At 48.5% G+C, this 15,274-nt stretch overlaps 2 protein-coding genes across 4 annotated transcripts in view; one reads left to right on the top strand and one right to left on the bottom strand.

Annotated features, from left to right (window-relative positions):
- Positions 1–2,991, bottom strand: part of LOC118285746 (formin-1-like) — a gene marked incomplete at its 5' end in the record, with an annotated part of 49,200 nt that extends 46,209 nt beyond the window's left edge. The window contains one exon of the mRNA XM_035609541.2: positions 1,431–2,991. Within this exon, the coding sequence (XP_035465434.2) occupies positions 1,431–2,991 (1,561 nt within the window). The remainder of the gene's footprint in view (positions 1–1,430) is intronic.
- A 2,724-nt stretch (positions 2,992–5,715) lies between these two features.
- Positions 5,716–15,274, top strand: part of LOC118285745 (ryanodine receptor 3) — a 91,231-nt gene continuing 81,672 nt past the window's right edge. For all 3 annotated transcript variants that reach the window (XM_035609536.2, XM_047337536.1, XM_047337535.1), the window contains exon 1: positions 5,716–6,168. In XM_035609536.2, coding sequence (XP_035465429.1) covers positions 6,121–6,168 — 48 coding nt within the window. In that variant the 5' untranslated portion in view covers positions 5,716–6,120. The remainder of the gene's footprint in view (positions 6,169–15,274) is intronic.

The following is a 15,274-nucleotide window of genomic DNA, read 5'->3' as shown; positions in this document are numbered from 1 at the left end:
CACGGCCCATTAGTGAAGTACATATAATTAATGGACGGCCATCTGTTTGCTACTGCAGATTAACGGAAAGACTGAATTACACGGACTGAAAGGGATGATTAACCATGTTACAGGAGTACCTAACGTAATAATAATAATAAGGCCTCACCCATAACTAATCAGACCAATAGCATCAACTTGGATTGTGCAGTTTGGAGTGATTCCAGAAAGGGTGTTTACACTTTAATCCAACTCAAAAACCTCTTCTACTGATCCACTGATTAGGGGGGAAGCTCACCGAGTGGCCTGACCCAATGTGCTAAATAGAAGCTGGACAGAGAAGAAAGACCGGCCGGCGGCCATTGATGAAAAGTCTCACTGACGCTGCTGATCTGAGCTTGTGACAGTGTTGTGGCTTTGTAAAGATTATATATGTTGTGAGTGTTTAAATCCATTTGTTCTGTCATTGCAAGCATGCCACACAATAGGCCAGATTATAAAGAGAGGAAAAGAGTTCTGCAAATGAGGAACTTCTAATCCTCCTATCTCCCCCCCATGTGCCGGCGGCTGGGTCCGTGATCCTTTGTCAGCTTCCTGTGAAAGAGGTTAGGATGTGGGTTTAAGGGAGGGACAGCAGATCCCTCAGAGTCCAAATTGGCAATGCTTCAGTTAACACTGTGGCTCACGAGAAGCCCTGGTCAGTTCAAACTCTGTGTCAACTTTGTCTTTGATCTGGGACACGCCCTCTAATCTCTGCGTTCCTCGCAGCGCAGAGAGAGTTAAAATGGATCATCAGCGAAAACTATTCCCCGGCCCTGCTTGCCCCTCGTTCAACTCTGTTGGGTAGTTTTTAATTTGTGGTCATATGTCAAAGCCAAGATGAGAACACTGCGGTTAAAGCCTAACAGGCCTAACAGAGATGCGATTGTGAAACAGGGCCAATCTAGGGGTTAAGGTAGTTTACTTAATAACAGCCTGAGTGACAAAGTTAAACTCCCTGTGCAGAAAATGTTTGTCAGTTAGAACGCTGCACAGTCAGTGCTGGAGTATTTCAACAAAAAAAGACACAAAGACACAGAGACACACACACAGAGACACACACACACACACACACACACACACACACACACACACACACACACACACACACACACACACACACACACACACACACACACACACACACACACACACACACACACACACACACACACACACACACACACACACACACACACACACACACACACACACAAATCTCTCTCAAGGCATCTGTTCTTTGAAATCGAGCGTCAGCAGTTCCAGATCAAGGGCATATTCTGACAAGCGTTTCATGCTTCTGAGATGACAAAAGCATGGATGTCGACATTAACATCGTGGCAGGGAGTTTTAGAGCATGAATCAGTGTGTTCAAAGTGCTGTTTGAGCAGCGTGACTTCTAAGAAACTCACCTGTTGTTGTGGAGTTGCTGGAGGAATTCCACTTGCTGGCGCTCGGCCGCCTGCTGAGGCTCAGATCCAGACGGGTGATGGTGCGCTTGTTGCCGTTCCTGTCGATGACCTCTGTGAAGATCTTGGGCTCGTCGGCGCTGCTGGAGTTGTCCCGATCTGGGTCCAAGTCCTTGTCTGACAGCAGCACGATGCGGTGGTTGAGCTGTGGGCTCGCCTGCTTGGAGGGCAGAGGGGAAAGGACTGGGGACATGCTCTGGAGGCTGTTTGAGGCCGGGAAGGATGTGTTAAAGACCCCGGCGAGAGAAGAAGAAGAAGAAGAGGGGCTCTTCATGTGGGATTTAATTGAGGATGATGGATTGGTAGTATTGGACAGGGGCAACCATAGCCCCTCAGAGTGCTTGTTACCCATCTTTTCTCTACCGACTCCCAGCAGGCGGTCTCTGTTTGCCCCTCTCCACTCGGTTGGACCTTCCCTTTCTGGGCTTGTGTGGCTGACGCGTTGCACCTTCCCGTCCACATCCTGCACTTTAGCCACCACCCTGAACCCTGTATTCCTCTGATTGATGTTGCCGTACAGCTGCTGAGCGGACTTGGCTGTTGACGTTGATTCAGATAACGTCTCGACCGGGGAATCGAACCTCTTCATCGGTCGAAGGTTGCTCCCGCTCTCCCGTCGGGTCAGTCCTTCCATCAGGCTACAAAAAGACGACTCATAACCCTCACTGTCGTACTCTGAGAAATCATTACAAAAATACATGTCAGGGTCAAATGCCCGGTTGTCCTCCATGAAGTCCCAGCCCTCACGACCGATCTGGAAGGGTTCCTCCATTGGAAGGATTGGATTACTGACTGCACTGACGTAAGAGCCAGTGGCTGGGCTGTCAGAGACATGGACAGAGGCCGGAGTGCCTGGGGTCTGCTCCACTACTGAGGCTGCAGACACGGCCACGCTGTTCTGAGCAGGATATTCTGCACATGAAGTCCCACTCGTAACTTTCTTCTTCATCTTACTGTATAGGAAATCCTCAGCACTGTCAAGCGTTTTGCTGCCCAACTTTTTCAGCCTCTTGCTCTTGGACGTAGCTCTCTTGTGCTCTGGAGACACAGTGAGAGGACAGTTGCTGCTGCTGCTGCTGCTGAGAACCTGACCTCCGAGATGAACTTCCTGACCCTCCATGTAATCCTGGAGTTTCCCATCCTGGTTGCCCATCCTGACCTTGTTGGCACAATCCCTGCACAGCGATAAGAGATCCGCCAGCAACTGATGGTGCTCCGCCGCAAACCAGCAGAGCTCTGCAACAGCTTCCTTTGTTGCCGGCAGGGAGTTGAGGAGTTCGCGCGTGGAGCCTGAAGACTGGCCTCTTTGTTCGGACACCACAAGGCCCTCCTTTCCCCAGTCATGGTCATTACCAGCACTTTCTGAATGAGGGGCACGGCTCTCGTACTTAAAGCTCGGGGCCCGCCTCTTGGGGTAATACAGGCTGATGTTGCTGAGCTCACGGATGGGTGCATACAGGATCAAGATGGTGTGTGTGCCCTCCATGACGAGTGCCACGTTAATCCATCAAGCGCTCCGAGTCCAGTGGTCAGTCCCCCAGACAGAGTGACTTGGCTCGGAGGGCGGAGGAGGCCTTCAGGCTATTCATCACCTGGCCTGTCCAGGTGCTGTTGGAGAGAGAGAGAGAGAGAGAGAGTAGGCACGCAGAGATAAATGCTATGATAATAATGTCAGACTTTTTTGGGGGGGAATCCCCTTTTGAGTTTGAGCACTGACAAAAGCATAATCTCTAGAATACTAATCTCTCACAGCTAGGGCACTGCCTACTCGCTGGATGCCAATGCAAGGATAGTTTTTTTTTTTTAAACAAAAAACTACTCTTACCTTCAACAGTGGGCCCCTTCATATCTCACTGTCCAAACCCATTTGCTTAATTATAGACTAAATAAAACCCGAATAAGACCTGACTCCATTATGCATTTACATGTCCCAGACCTTATCTCATCTTCACATCCCTCTCCTGCATTGTTGAGTAGGCAGATGGAACATATCATTAACATTTCACGAGCTGCCGCATTAAAACGCAAACACACACACACAAACACACACACTCTCTCAAGGTGAGGACACACGCAGGGCCCCGGTGCCCATCAGACATGTTTACAAGCAGAGCACACACACACACACACACACACACACACTTGCTCCGAACGACTCCCTGAACCTCTCCGCACCACCTCTCCCTCCCTCCCCACTGTTTACATGATAACACGCGGGCCCCTCCTGTGATAATCCCGCGGGCCACCGTCACCTTCAGGCACCGCGTCGGTGCTAAGATGGCAGCACAACTGCACAACTCGTCCGGTGCTGCCTAAGGATTTCCCTGCTTCAACTCTGCAGCTGACATTGACAAACATGTAGCTCATAAGTAATTCAAATATATATATATATATCCGCATTGACCTCGCGCCAGCTTTGAGGTCCTAGATTTGAACGAGAAGCTCAAAGTGGACGCCACGCACCTGCGCCGGGTGAAGCGCGCGGCAGCGGTCTGACAAATTAAAAACCACACGACACTCACCCGCGATGCAGTGGCACAGTTTTAATATCCGCTCACATCTTCTGGGAGCGCTGCAGCCAGGCGCCGCTCACCGCTGCTCAGCTGGGCTCGTCCGCCCTGATCGACGGCGGCCCGGGCCAATGGGAACACTCAGCGCCGGCTCGCTGCCCTGTGATTGGGCTCTGTGTGATGTATCCCCGTCCCACGGTGCGGCTGCGGCCCGCAGGTGGGCCATGTGACGACGGGCTCTCTCCCGGGCTGTAGTGTGTGTCGAACTGGGGGGAGGATTTAAATGTAGGTACAAGTGAAGTTCCTTCAACCGTGGCTGCAGCTCTCCACTATCTGCGCGTCTGATTGTTTGTTAGAGACGCAGGGAGGTAAGTGAACATCAAAGTACAGTACCTGCTCGACGAGATGAAAGCCCAGGTGGAGCTATGTGTTACAGAACAGAGACACCTAGTGGCTGACGTGAGCACCGCTGCATCACTATACTAACATGGTTCATATTCATTCAGTTCTATATTTATCTCCACCGAGGACACCTTTTTTTTTAATATGTCCTTGGTGGGCATATAAAGATATTGAATTTATATACTGTAGCGGTTGCAGCATCTTTGGATTCTACCAAAATGTAAAGGCAGAAAGGGGGGAAACAGAAACATACAGTCTCATGCCCAAACACATAAACCAACATTTTGATGAAACCTGTTTGGGAGTCAGGCTGGGAAATAAGATGAACATTAAGGGGTTGGAGACCCTACATGTGAATTTATTAAATTAAGTGAGATTTAACTGTTCAATACTCAGTTTATATCTGCAAAACTGTTTATATTCTGTTGACACTGTATACTTTCTCCGTACATTTAATATATTATTTTCTATTTATATTATAGACTTATCTTATCTTATCTTATCTTGTTAGTGAACTCATATACCATATACTCATATACTTTCACTCTCACAGTTCCAACTTCCACATCCATGTAGGCCTATAGTGCTTAAGGGATAACGATTTATTGGTGGGTAATGAAATTCAAAAAGCAATGAAACACGCATGGCTATATGTAAGTGATCTATGGTGTATGTGCAGTTCTCAAAAAACACCACAGCAATGATTTTGATCATTTGAAATATTACTAGATATACTTTTTTTTTTAAATAGACTGCTGCAAATATAGGGGATGTGGATCATTCAAATACAGAAAAGAATCATAATTGAAGAGAAAATATGTGTTGGGAAGTGAAGGAAGTCAAAAAGGAGGGAAGGAACTATCGAAGGAAACGTGCAAACCGTGGAGAGCAGGTCCCTGCAGGTCACCACATCGACGCTAGAGGGCAGCATCGCATCAGCACAAGGGTTCAATGTGTGATACTGGAGCTGAGGAAGATGAGGTGGCTCCATTATGATGAGTTTGGTGAAATGTAACTCTGAATAAACAGTGGTTAGGGCACTCATTAGTATTTTGTCCACAGGGAAAACACATCAATTCGTTAATTGAGTTCATTTGTATTTAATGAGACGGGGGATTCATCCTATACATGTTTCATCCATATGTGTGTGTGTGCGTGTTCTATGGAGAGCAGTGATCAAACTGGGGGTTGCAATGGGTTGAAAGTGAAGCGTGGCCCAGTGACACCCACTCGTACTGCGATTTATTCCGCAGGAGGCACGGGTGCATCACACAAAGAAATAAATACGTGTCGACACAAAACTCTCGTTCCTCGTCGAAGGTGGTGCTGAGCATCGGTCCCCACGGGTGCTGACCGTGGTGCTGATCGCGTCGTCCGGGGGATCTGATGCTCCCACAGCCGCCACAGCCGATGGCCGTGTGACGCTGGCGTCTTTTTTGGATTTCCCGCGCGCTCGCGCTTGTATCGACAACGCTCCGTCGGTGACGTCGAAGACCCAGAGCCCCGCGCCACACGACCTGCGCCCCCCCCCCCCCAGTCGCTCCAGCGCCGCCGATGCCGACACACACTCCTCCTGCGGGCGGCGCGCGGGGCTCGAGCACAGCGGCCTGAGAGAGGCGAGGCGACACATGCTGCGCTCCGCGGATTAGCTACATGCTAACATCGATCGGCGAGAGGAGCCAGCGGAGGCTTCCCGAGTCCGAGCAGGCTCCGTCTTGGCCATGGCTGACGGCGGAGAGGGAGAGGACGAGATCCAGTTCCTCAGGACTGTGAGTACATTTCTTTTCCCTGCGCACTCGAGGCGCTGCTCCCGTCGGCTGTGGACGTGTGTGTGTGTGTGTGTGTCGCTCTCCCCCTCTTTCGCCCCCGCGGGTTATCGCCGTCGATCGCCGCCCGTCACTGTCGCTCGCCTCCCCCACGTCGTTCCGCCGCGGACCCCTCGACAGCCCGGGGTCTCCTCGCCGAGCCCACGCGCACTGATGGCGCCCCGTGGTTTTGCGCATCGCTCCCTGGCAGCTATTGTCTCTCCCCCCCCCCGCAGTCTCTCCTGTCTCGAGAAGTTGACAGCACTGTTCCCCGCCTGTCACGTCGAACTTACACACGGCGCCCGCCTCAGTCATTGGTCGTCTGCAGATCGACAGCAAGAGACGCTGGGATTTAACCTCGGTCTTTCCGACGAGTCAAGGTTGAATTGCGCCTCGCGGCATCACTTGCAGTCCAATCTCTTCCAGGATAAAGGGGAGTTTTGGACCAGCGAGTGCTCCATGTGTAATACATTCAGCCGGGCTGGTGCAGGCGGAATGTATTGCACAGGACCAGACAGTGGCCCCCGGGGGCCTGCTGCAGCTGGAGTATCTATGCAAATCACAGAGGGCAACATTTTGTAGTGCAAACTGTGTTGTTGCACACTGTTTGTTGTTGTTTTTATTTTTACTTGTTGGACACAAAGCCGGTACAGGGAAGAGGCTGCAGGGAACTGCGTGTGCTTCTCCTCGATTCTCTGCTGCTGAAGTGCAATGAATAAAAAAATCCTGTAGTTCGAGAGCTGCAGGAAGCGTCGAGGCGCTCCGAGCGTGTCCGGCGACGCTCGGGCAGTTTCCCCACTGCTGGCGAAGATAGCCGACGACACGATCTGCTCAGCCACGGTTGAAACGCGCCGAGAGGCATATCGTGTCGGACAACACACGCCGATCTTGGGTGGACGGAGGAGCCGAGCGCTGGAGGTCTTCCAGATAGGGCCCCCCCCCACCCCCAGACAGTAGAAGGTGTTTGGTTGGACCTGGACCTGCTGCTTGTGGGTTTTACCTTTTACTAAGCCGCTCACAGACGCACAACCGGCTGTAGTTTGAGGCAAACTTGGCAGAGATTTTCTTCGGTCTTACGTGAATACTGTCTATTTCTTGAGGGTTAAGCGGTTTCAAGGTGCGTTTTACTAAAGTGACCGTGCAAAGAACATGTGTAAAACTGTCAATAGAGATTCCAAGAAGACACAACACGGGTCCATGACGCTGCCCTTCAGTATCAGAAAAGCATTAACGACATAAGTGACGGCATCTTTACCAAGTCAGTGTTTGAATTGTGCTGAAAGGCTCTCTGAAGCCGCCTTCCTTTCACCTTTCAGTCGCAGGCGGCTCACCACATCAGCATGCCCGCCACTCCAACAGAGAGCAGACATTCCAGTCCGACCTCACATCTTTTTTCTGGGGGTTGAACTTTAAAAAAAGCTGTGAATGCGCAATCAGGATTTTTGGTTTTCACAGACGAGCTTCGCCAGAGTAGTAGTACTTGCTTGCTTGACCGTTTTAGTACCATTTGGTGACTATTTTTCTCCCCTCCAAATGTAACAGCGGGACGCGAAGTGAGATGACATTGACTAATACAGTAGGAAAAAAAAACTGCTGTTGCTTTGAAAAGGGGGTTTGCAGCTTGTTGCATCCCTTTACACAGGGAGACAGACTGAACGGTGCTGGGATGCGAGAGAGGTTCATGAGAGAGAAGAGAGAGAAAGGGAGTGTGTGTGTGTGTGTGTGTGTGTGTGTGTGTGTGTGTGTGTGTGCGTGTGTGCGTGTGTGCGTGTGTGCGTGTGTGCGTGCGTGCGTGCGTGCGTGCGTGCGTGCGCGCGTGTGCGTGTGTGTGTCGAATGCAAATGCAGAGCCGTAGCTGTGTGGTGCAGTCAGGCTGCACCAGACATGCCACAGCAGAGCACAGTGCAGAAATTATTCATCAGTCCGAGCAAGGCACAGCTGAACTAGTCAGTGTAGAATAACGGAACAGACACACGGCATGTACAGTACATGCCCACACGTCGCCGTTTATCTAGTGTACATGACTGAAATCAGTCCTGCAGAAACAAGTGCTCAAATTGGACACACACACACACACACACACACACACACACACATCTTTCCAAACACATGCACACTGGCTCTAACCTTGCCTTTACATCGCTCCACTCACTGGTGAAACAGTCTGAGCATATGTGGACGCTATATTTCTTGCCGGCGTCAAATCGTTGTCGGAGTCAAGGAGCTTGATAAAGCAGTTCACAAACTGCCTCTTCTCTAACAGCGCAAAGTAATTTCCCTGGAGTGGTAGCAGAAATTATCCCTGCCGGACGGCTGCTGCCTATAAACCCAACTCGGTGGGAGGAAGGGGAACGATGAGTGGGGAAGGGCGAGGATATCTCAGCCGTGGGTAATTTGATGTAACAGGAAGGAGGAGCGGTGCAGATTGTGAGTCGGGAGACTGGGAGGAAAGCTTCACCTCCCCAAACCGCTGCTTAATGTCAATGGGGGCAAGAGGCTGCGCAGGGTTTAATAAGGTTGTATACTGACCAGGAACTTGATTCGTTCCGTTTGGAAATGTCCTCAGATTCAGCAGCAGCAGCGCCTTCATAATAAGCAGAACAGTGAATAAAAATATCAGCTCATGCCTCGAGTAGTTTTCTAAATGAATTGTTTGGCCACTGTGTGCCGTGTTATTAGAGCAGACGGAGGCTATAAGAAGAAGAGGGAATAACAAGAAAGTTCTGCTCTCGTCTCGCGCTGCTTTTGTTTTTGTTTTTGTTCTTTCAATTCATAGAACAATCCTGACAGAGCGCCTCTCATTATAGTACAAACATGACACAGCACGCGGGCGTGATCATCCATGCGCGAGCACACGCGCCCACAACACACACACACCTCTCTGCTGGCGAGGATCCCTGCGAGGCGAATATCAAATTCTGGTGATCTATTAGCAGGTTGAGTGGGAGTAGCGACCTTGGAAAGGCCAGACCAGGGCTGTGACTAATGCACTGTGGCAGCGCTCGGCTTGTTTATGTGAAGGCATCGGTCTCACTTTGCGTCCGGGCGATGACTGTCAATGCGGCAACACAGGAGAAGTAGTGAGTAATGAGCCAAAACTATAAGCAGGCAAAGATTAAAAGAAACCCCAAAACATATGACAATAAAACAGCAAAGCGTTGCTTTTGGCTTTGCTGCGTGCCCGTGGCATCGGTGCCAGAGCTTGCTGCCTCCTCACCCCCTCGTTTCTCTGTGAAACACCCAGCTGGGTGTAGCTCTGTCTCTCTCGCTATGTGTATATCTGTATGCCGAATGGGTGAGGAGCCAGGGAAGGCAGAGGCGGTATCTCAGAGCTCCACGCTGGCCCAGAGGCAAACGGAAGGTGTCCTTGATCTGCAACGAGCAGACAGATATAGATGATTGTTGCCGTGTGCAGGAATCTCTAATTAAGCCATTATACTGCAGCAGAGAGCGTGAAGAACACTTTTTCAGGCGTTTTGCTGCCGCTGTGCCCTATGATTTCAGCACCACAAGTGTGCCAGTCTTGCATCATATCTGCTGGCTCCCCCTGTTGCTCTGTCACTTGCCCCGCTTCTAATTATTAGCGATTACCATGACATTATTCCCACTGACGGGGAATTTAGTTCAGCACATCGCTGCATTCTGCTTGACACTAAGGAGGGGAGCTTTAATGTTATTATGATGAGCTCTGCTGTTGTTTCATGGCAGGGTGAAAAAAAAAGTTATAGCTCATTTTCATTAGTGACCAAAAGGCATTTTGAGGGATCCACTCTGAAATAGCTTTGTAAAAAAGCGATATCAGGGAAACAAGAATTTTTGTGTACTGCCTCTGCGAGTGTTTTTTGCATATGTTCTTACCTGGTGTTACTGAATGTGTCACGTTGCATGTGTACACTTGTTTTTCCTATATCATTTATTCATTTCTGACTTAATGTTTTGGGCAAATGTGTGATTGATAGTGGTTCTTTTCCTTGACGTGTTGCATTTCAGCTTCTCAAAGTGGGAAGTTGTGTCGTGAATAAGGCATAAATGATCACATATATACTCTCCCTTTCTGCGCCGTATAGAATCTATAACCTCACTGCACTATTGATTTACCTCATATCTCCCAGTAGCATCAGCAGAGACTCATTCCCAATTCTCAGTATTGCGCTTTTCAAACCTCACCTTGCAGAAAAGTAAGTTGGCGTAAGGTTTATAAGGGGACGCGTTGATCGCCAGAAGGCCATTTCTCTGCGGTGCATGATGAAAATGGACAGATAAGATTGGCCTGTGATGCGGGGGGAATGAAGCCAGCAGGCCTGCCCAGAGACAATCCAGTGTAAAGCTGCTGTAATGAGATATTGATCGTGCCACCAAATGAAGAAATTTCCCCAGCAGTGTCAGTGGCATGCAGTGAGCAATCTGATTGATCTCGTGTTTCAGAGCATGAATATTTAATGAGGCAAGTGTAGGAATCTTCCTCCTCAAGAAGACCCTGTTGTTATTTTCTCTTCGTCTAAAGACCCTCGACACGTCCGCCATTAATGTTCCCGGAGGGTGGCGAGCCCCGATACGACCGTACTGACTAATGTGGACTTTATACTCCTCTGTTCGCCACATGCTGCTGTGCTCCCAGCATGCACTTGGATAATTGGTTGCGTTGCGGAAGTTTAGTGCTGCAACAATTGATTTTAATTATTAATAAAAACCGCTATGGTTGTTTTTAATTAACTGACCACTTAGTTTATTAAATGATCACAAATGCCTGTCACTATATCACGGGAAAGTCCAAAGGCTTCTCTTTGAATTGTAAATCACTTTACTGATTCAACGAGCCATTATCCAGTTCAAACGACAGCAGCAAATCCTCACATGGGAAGATGAAATATTTTGTTCTTTAAATTGAAAACTAACATCAACATTTTCAATATTGGCATTAATTCAAAGAGCAGTCCCCTGACAGCTGATTGGACCTAAACGTGTTCAAATGTATCGTGTTGTTTCTTATCACACTATTCCCTGATTGTTGTCTTTGTAGCAAGTTATTAATTCACACCAGGAGTGATGCGTCTTTTGTACCCCATCAGTCCCCTGGAACAGTTTGTCTCATTCAGAGAGAAAATTATTCGTTCCCTTATCTTTACAAGTACAATAGATGTTGATGAGTCATATAGCCCTTTTGTTTTTTCTGTAACTTCTTCTGTGCTGTTTGGCCACCTGCCGATATCCACAGTTGGCTGCCTTGGACCGACAACAATGCAGTGTAATCAATCCTGCAAGCTCCAGTGATGGCATACAGAAAATGTATAAACCGGAGATTGTTGCACACAACTTCTGTTTCTTTCTAATACCGCTACTTTCACCGCCACTGTTTTTGTGTACCACCAGCCGTCTGTGCGAACACACACACACACACACACACACACACACACACACACACACACACACACACACACACACACACACACACACACACACACACACACACACACACACACACACACATGCATACATTCACATACATACATGCACATTCGCATTGTATAAGCCAGTACTTGTAGCCAGTTCCTCCATGTATCCTGGCACTACTCTTTTGGATCTGTCCCCCCCCGCCATATCTTGTTTCATTTTACCCTAATTGTGACTGTTGGCCTGTCGGTAGTTGCTGCCTCCACTATGGGCCATGTCTCATCGCCCATCTCTATCTCCGCTTTGCTTTGCCATTGCTTCTTGGCAGTTGCAGCCGGCTCGAGCTTACAAGGTTGCACTTATGAATATGCTATGCTACTACAAAAAGCTGTAGCCATCCCATTAGTCACTGGTTGCAGAAAATCTGTGTCACCCACAAATTTTAACTTGCATGTTCCTTTTGTCATCATCATCCCTCTAAAATATTCTCGCTGTTTCTCAGTGCAGTTGAGTGTATATAGATTTAAAAAAAACAACCAAACATTGCCTTTACTGGTATTTGAGTTGTAGTTTATCTGAGTGTTGTCACATCCTTTGATTATTTCATCTGCACTACCCTTACAGTTCGCAGATCTGCAAGGTGCCGACTTATGGTAATGTGTTACATCTCTATATTTCTGACTGATAGATTTGAGTTTGTGATGGAGTTGAGCCATCCATTGATCCACCTAGTGCCATGGAACTGACCAAAGTCACATGATTGGTCAGACTAATTCATGGCAACAGTTTTTATTGCTTGATCCGGGGGGGAGTTCGAAGACATTGTTGCTGTCATAGCACATTTGTCCCTACATGTGCTGGCCTTCCACAGACCCTTGAGCGACTGGACACACCTCAGCTACTTTCTGATGAAGACTGTTGCCAGTGCTGCCCTGCGAGCAACAGGCTCACCTCTCTCTGTGTTAGTATTCTGTTCAGAGAGTGCAGGCTGAGAGCTGGAGCAGCAGTTTGTTATCCGGATGGAGGCGGTGTGCTGTGTGAGAGACAAAAGCTGCTTCCGCACTCGCACTGCAAATCGGAGGAGCTGTATTTGTATGTGTGAACACGAAATGTCCAAATCAGTTGAACGTGACGTCAATCAGCCTTTACCCTATACCAGCTCTCTAGCACAGAGTCTGTGTAATGTCTGATTGTGAGAATAGAGAAGGTCATTGTCAGGAGAATTCGCATTGAGCGAGAATGAGCTCAAAAAATACAATGAGTGAGCTTTACAAGCATTGAAGACGGGTTTAGACGGACCCAGGTTAACTGTTTTCCCTTGATTCCAGTGTTTCTGCTCAGCTAAGCTTACTGACTACTAGAAACAATATGCCAACACTGACGCTGGGGAGGATTCGCTCATAGTGGTTCTACCTCACGAAGCGTTGCAACAAAGCCGAATGGGTGCACTGTATCAGGTATATCCTGCACCTCCGAGGCGTCACAGTTTTCAGCCATTCTACCCAATGCAAACCGACGACTATCCCCCCTTCATTTTACAATTAACTGCGAGGATGGTGTCAAATTCATTTAGCGAGAAGAAGTTTTGGCTCATTTAACATGCTTTTCAAGCGGCGCCTGCTGTGCAATCGAAATTGTTACGAGTTCCCTACTTGTGCAACCGGCAGCCCCGTTACCACAGAAACAATGACCGTGTTCCTGACATTTTACCATGGATAAGAATCATTAAAAGTTTCACTACTTTCAGTTGCGCTACATAAAATCAGCTCTGCTATCCGCCATAATTATGTCCAATGTTCTTTCTCCCCACTGTGCCCCTAATAAGTCACTTAGAGGAGTGTTTACTGCTGCAGTCCGCTGCTGTGGAGGCTCACTTCGTAGTGTCTTTCTCTTAGGGTTTCAAGCAAACCTTGACAGTCTTCTGAAAGTGTAATGCCAGATCGTTATGCTGTGGGCAGGACACTCCCAGTGCCACCAATGCATGTTAGCGAGGAATCTCATTGACTCGACTGAGGGTGCGGAATTGAGTAATTTGCAGGAACTTCACACATACATGCTGCCGCTGCTCCAACAATTGTTGTGTGTCAACAAAATTTCAGTGATGTCCCCCTCCGGGCAGGTGCCATCGTCTCGGCGTCTGCATCTGATATTGTCAATGGTGGCAGACGAGGAGATGGCTCCCTCTTTATTGGTGCCTCGTTGCTGCAGAGTCATCGGTGTGCGTTGTGAAGAAATGCACTATTCCTGCATGACCGGCAAGAGCGAGAGCTCCTTTGGAGTTGCATGAACAGCAAAGATACTTAAGACTACACACACACCCTCATTAGTGCTTAAGGCATTTGCGTTTACTTGTTTGTCGCCTTCCTCTGGCACTCTGCTGCGCTTCAATTGAGAGGAGGCTCATCTAGTTAGTTCTCCGTGCAGCCCTGCAGGTGAAGAACCATACAGAGATGGTGGAGCATTATTTTTTTTTTTACCCCTGTACTGGGATGGGTATATCTCTGCAGCAATGCTCAGTTTTTCTCAGCCCCCGGTAACACCCCCTCCTAACTTAAAGAAGTGTTACTGTGGCACTATAGCTGAGGAGCCGACACCTCAAAAGTACCTCACCAAGCTCTTAATGTCCTCCTCCTGAAATGTATGACAAACCAGAGTGCAGCAGATTGATATTTGATGCAGAAAATTTACATTGCCCTTTGGATTCTATTGACTCTGTGCGGTGACGAGGTGACATGTCTTCCAGTAACACTCAGCTCCTCTTTTTCTCCATGTTGCTCTGAAATGTCCCTACATTTTAAAATTGTCAGATCAGTTATACTATCTCAGCACCCTCTTGTTGCATCTGTTTGCTTATCATTCTCCTGCTCTGATCCTTTTTTTCTCTGAGGCTCGGCCGTGTTTCAGCTTTGATGCCAGCGCCCTTCACCTAGGCATCCTCACCAGTCCCTGAACAAATAGAGTTTGACACAGCCGGTGTCTCGGCTGCGGTTCAATCTCGGGCTCTCTCTTCTGTGCTGGGGGCCTGACACACACTAACACTTGCAAGCATGTGGATCAGCGCTCCGAAAGAATTTTAGTCAGGTCAGGCCTTAAAGGACAGCGGATATTTTTATCCCAAAGAAGCTGACGCTGTGATCACTTTTATTTCGTATATAGGGAATGAGTGTAACCCCCTCTAGGTCTTTGAAGAACAGAGAAAAACACACAACCTCAACCACGAGTTGTGGTTGTTATAGCTGCAAAGGCTCAATGTGTCCTCGAGTTGTGCTAAGCTAAGCATATTTACCATACAGACATGGCAGTGTTATCTATCCACTCGTGTTGCTCTCTCCCCCATCAATGTCTAAACATCAGCAGGTACACATTGGAACGACTGTAATTCTTCACAACATCCTTTTCCACGAAGACGGGGCCCAGGCTGTGGCGTCTGAAATGCCTGCAATCACTACTCCCTTTGGTATTCTAGGTCATTCTATTTCCACTTTCCTTGACCTGAAAGTAAAAGTGCAATCTCCCTCCCCGCACCGCTCGGGTCAACGTTCATGCTTCACTTCCTGGATGCAGGATGCTTACAAATGCAACCGTTAGTGCCGCTCTCCATTCTAACCCCCGAGAAGAGCCTTGGCCCAAAAAAAACACACGACACATTGCTTGTCAGGGAGTAGAAGCAGCCTATTTT

The sequence above is a fragment of the Scophthalmus maximus genome, chromosome 15 (assembly GCF_022379125.1).
Source record: "Scophthalmus maximus strain ysfricsl-2021 chromosome 15, ASM2237912v1, whole genome shotgun sequence".
Lineage (NCBI taxonomy): Eukaryota > Metazoa > Chordata > Actinopteri > Pleuronectiformes > Scophthalmidae > Scophthalmus > Scophthalmus maximus.
This window is presented reverse-complemented; position numbering and strand designations above follow the sequence as displayed.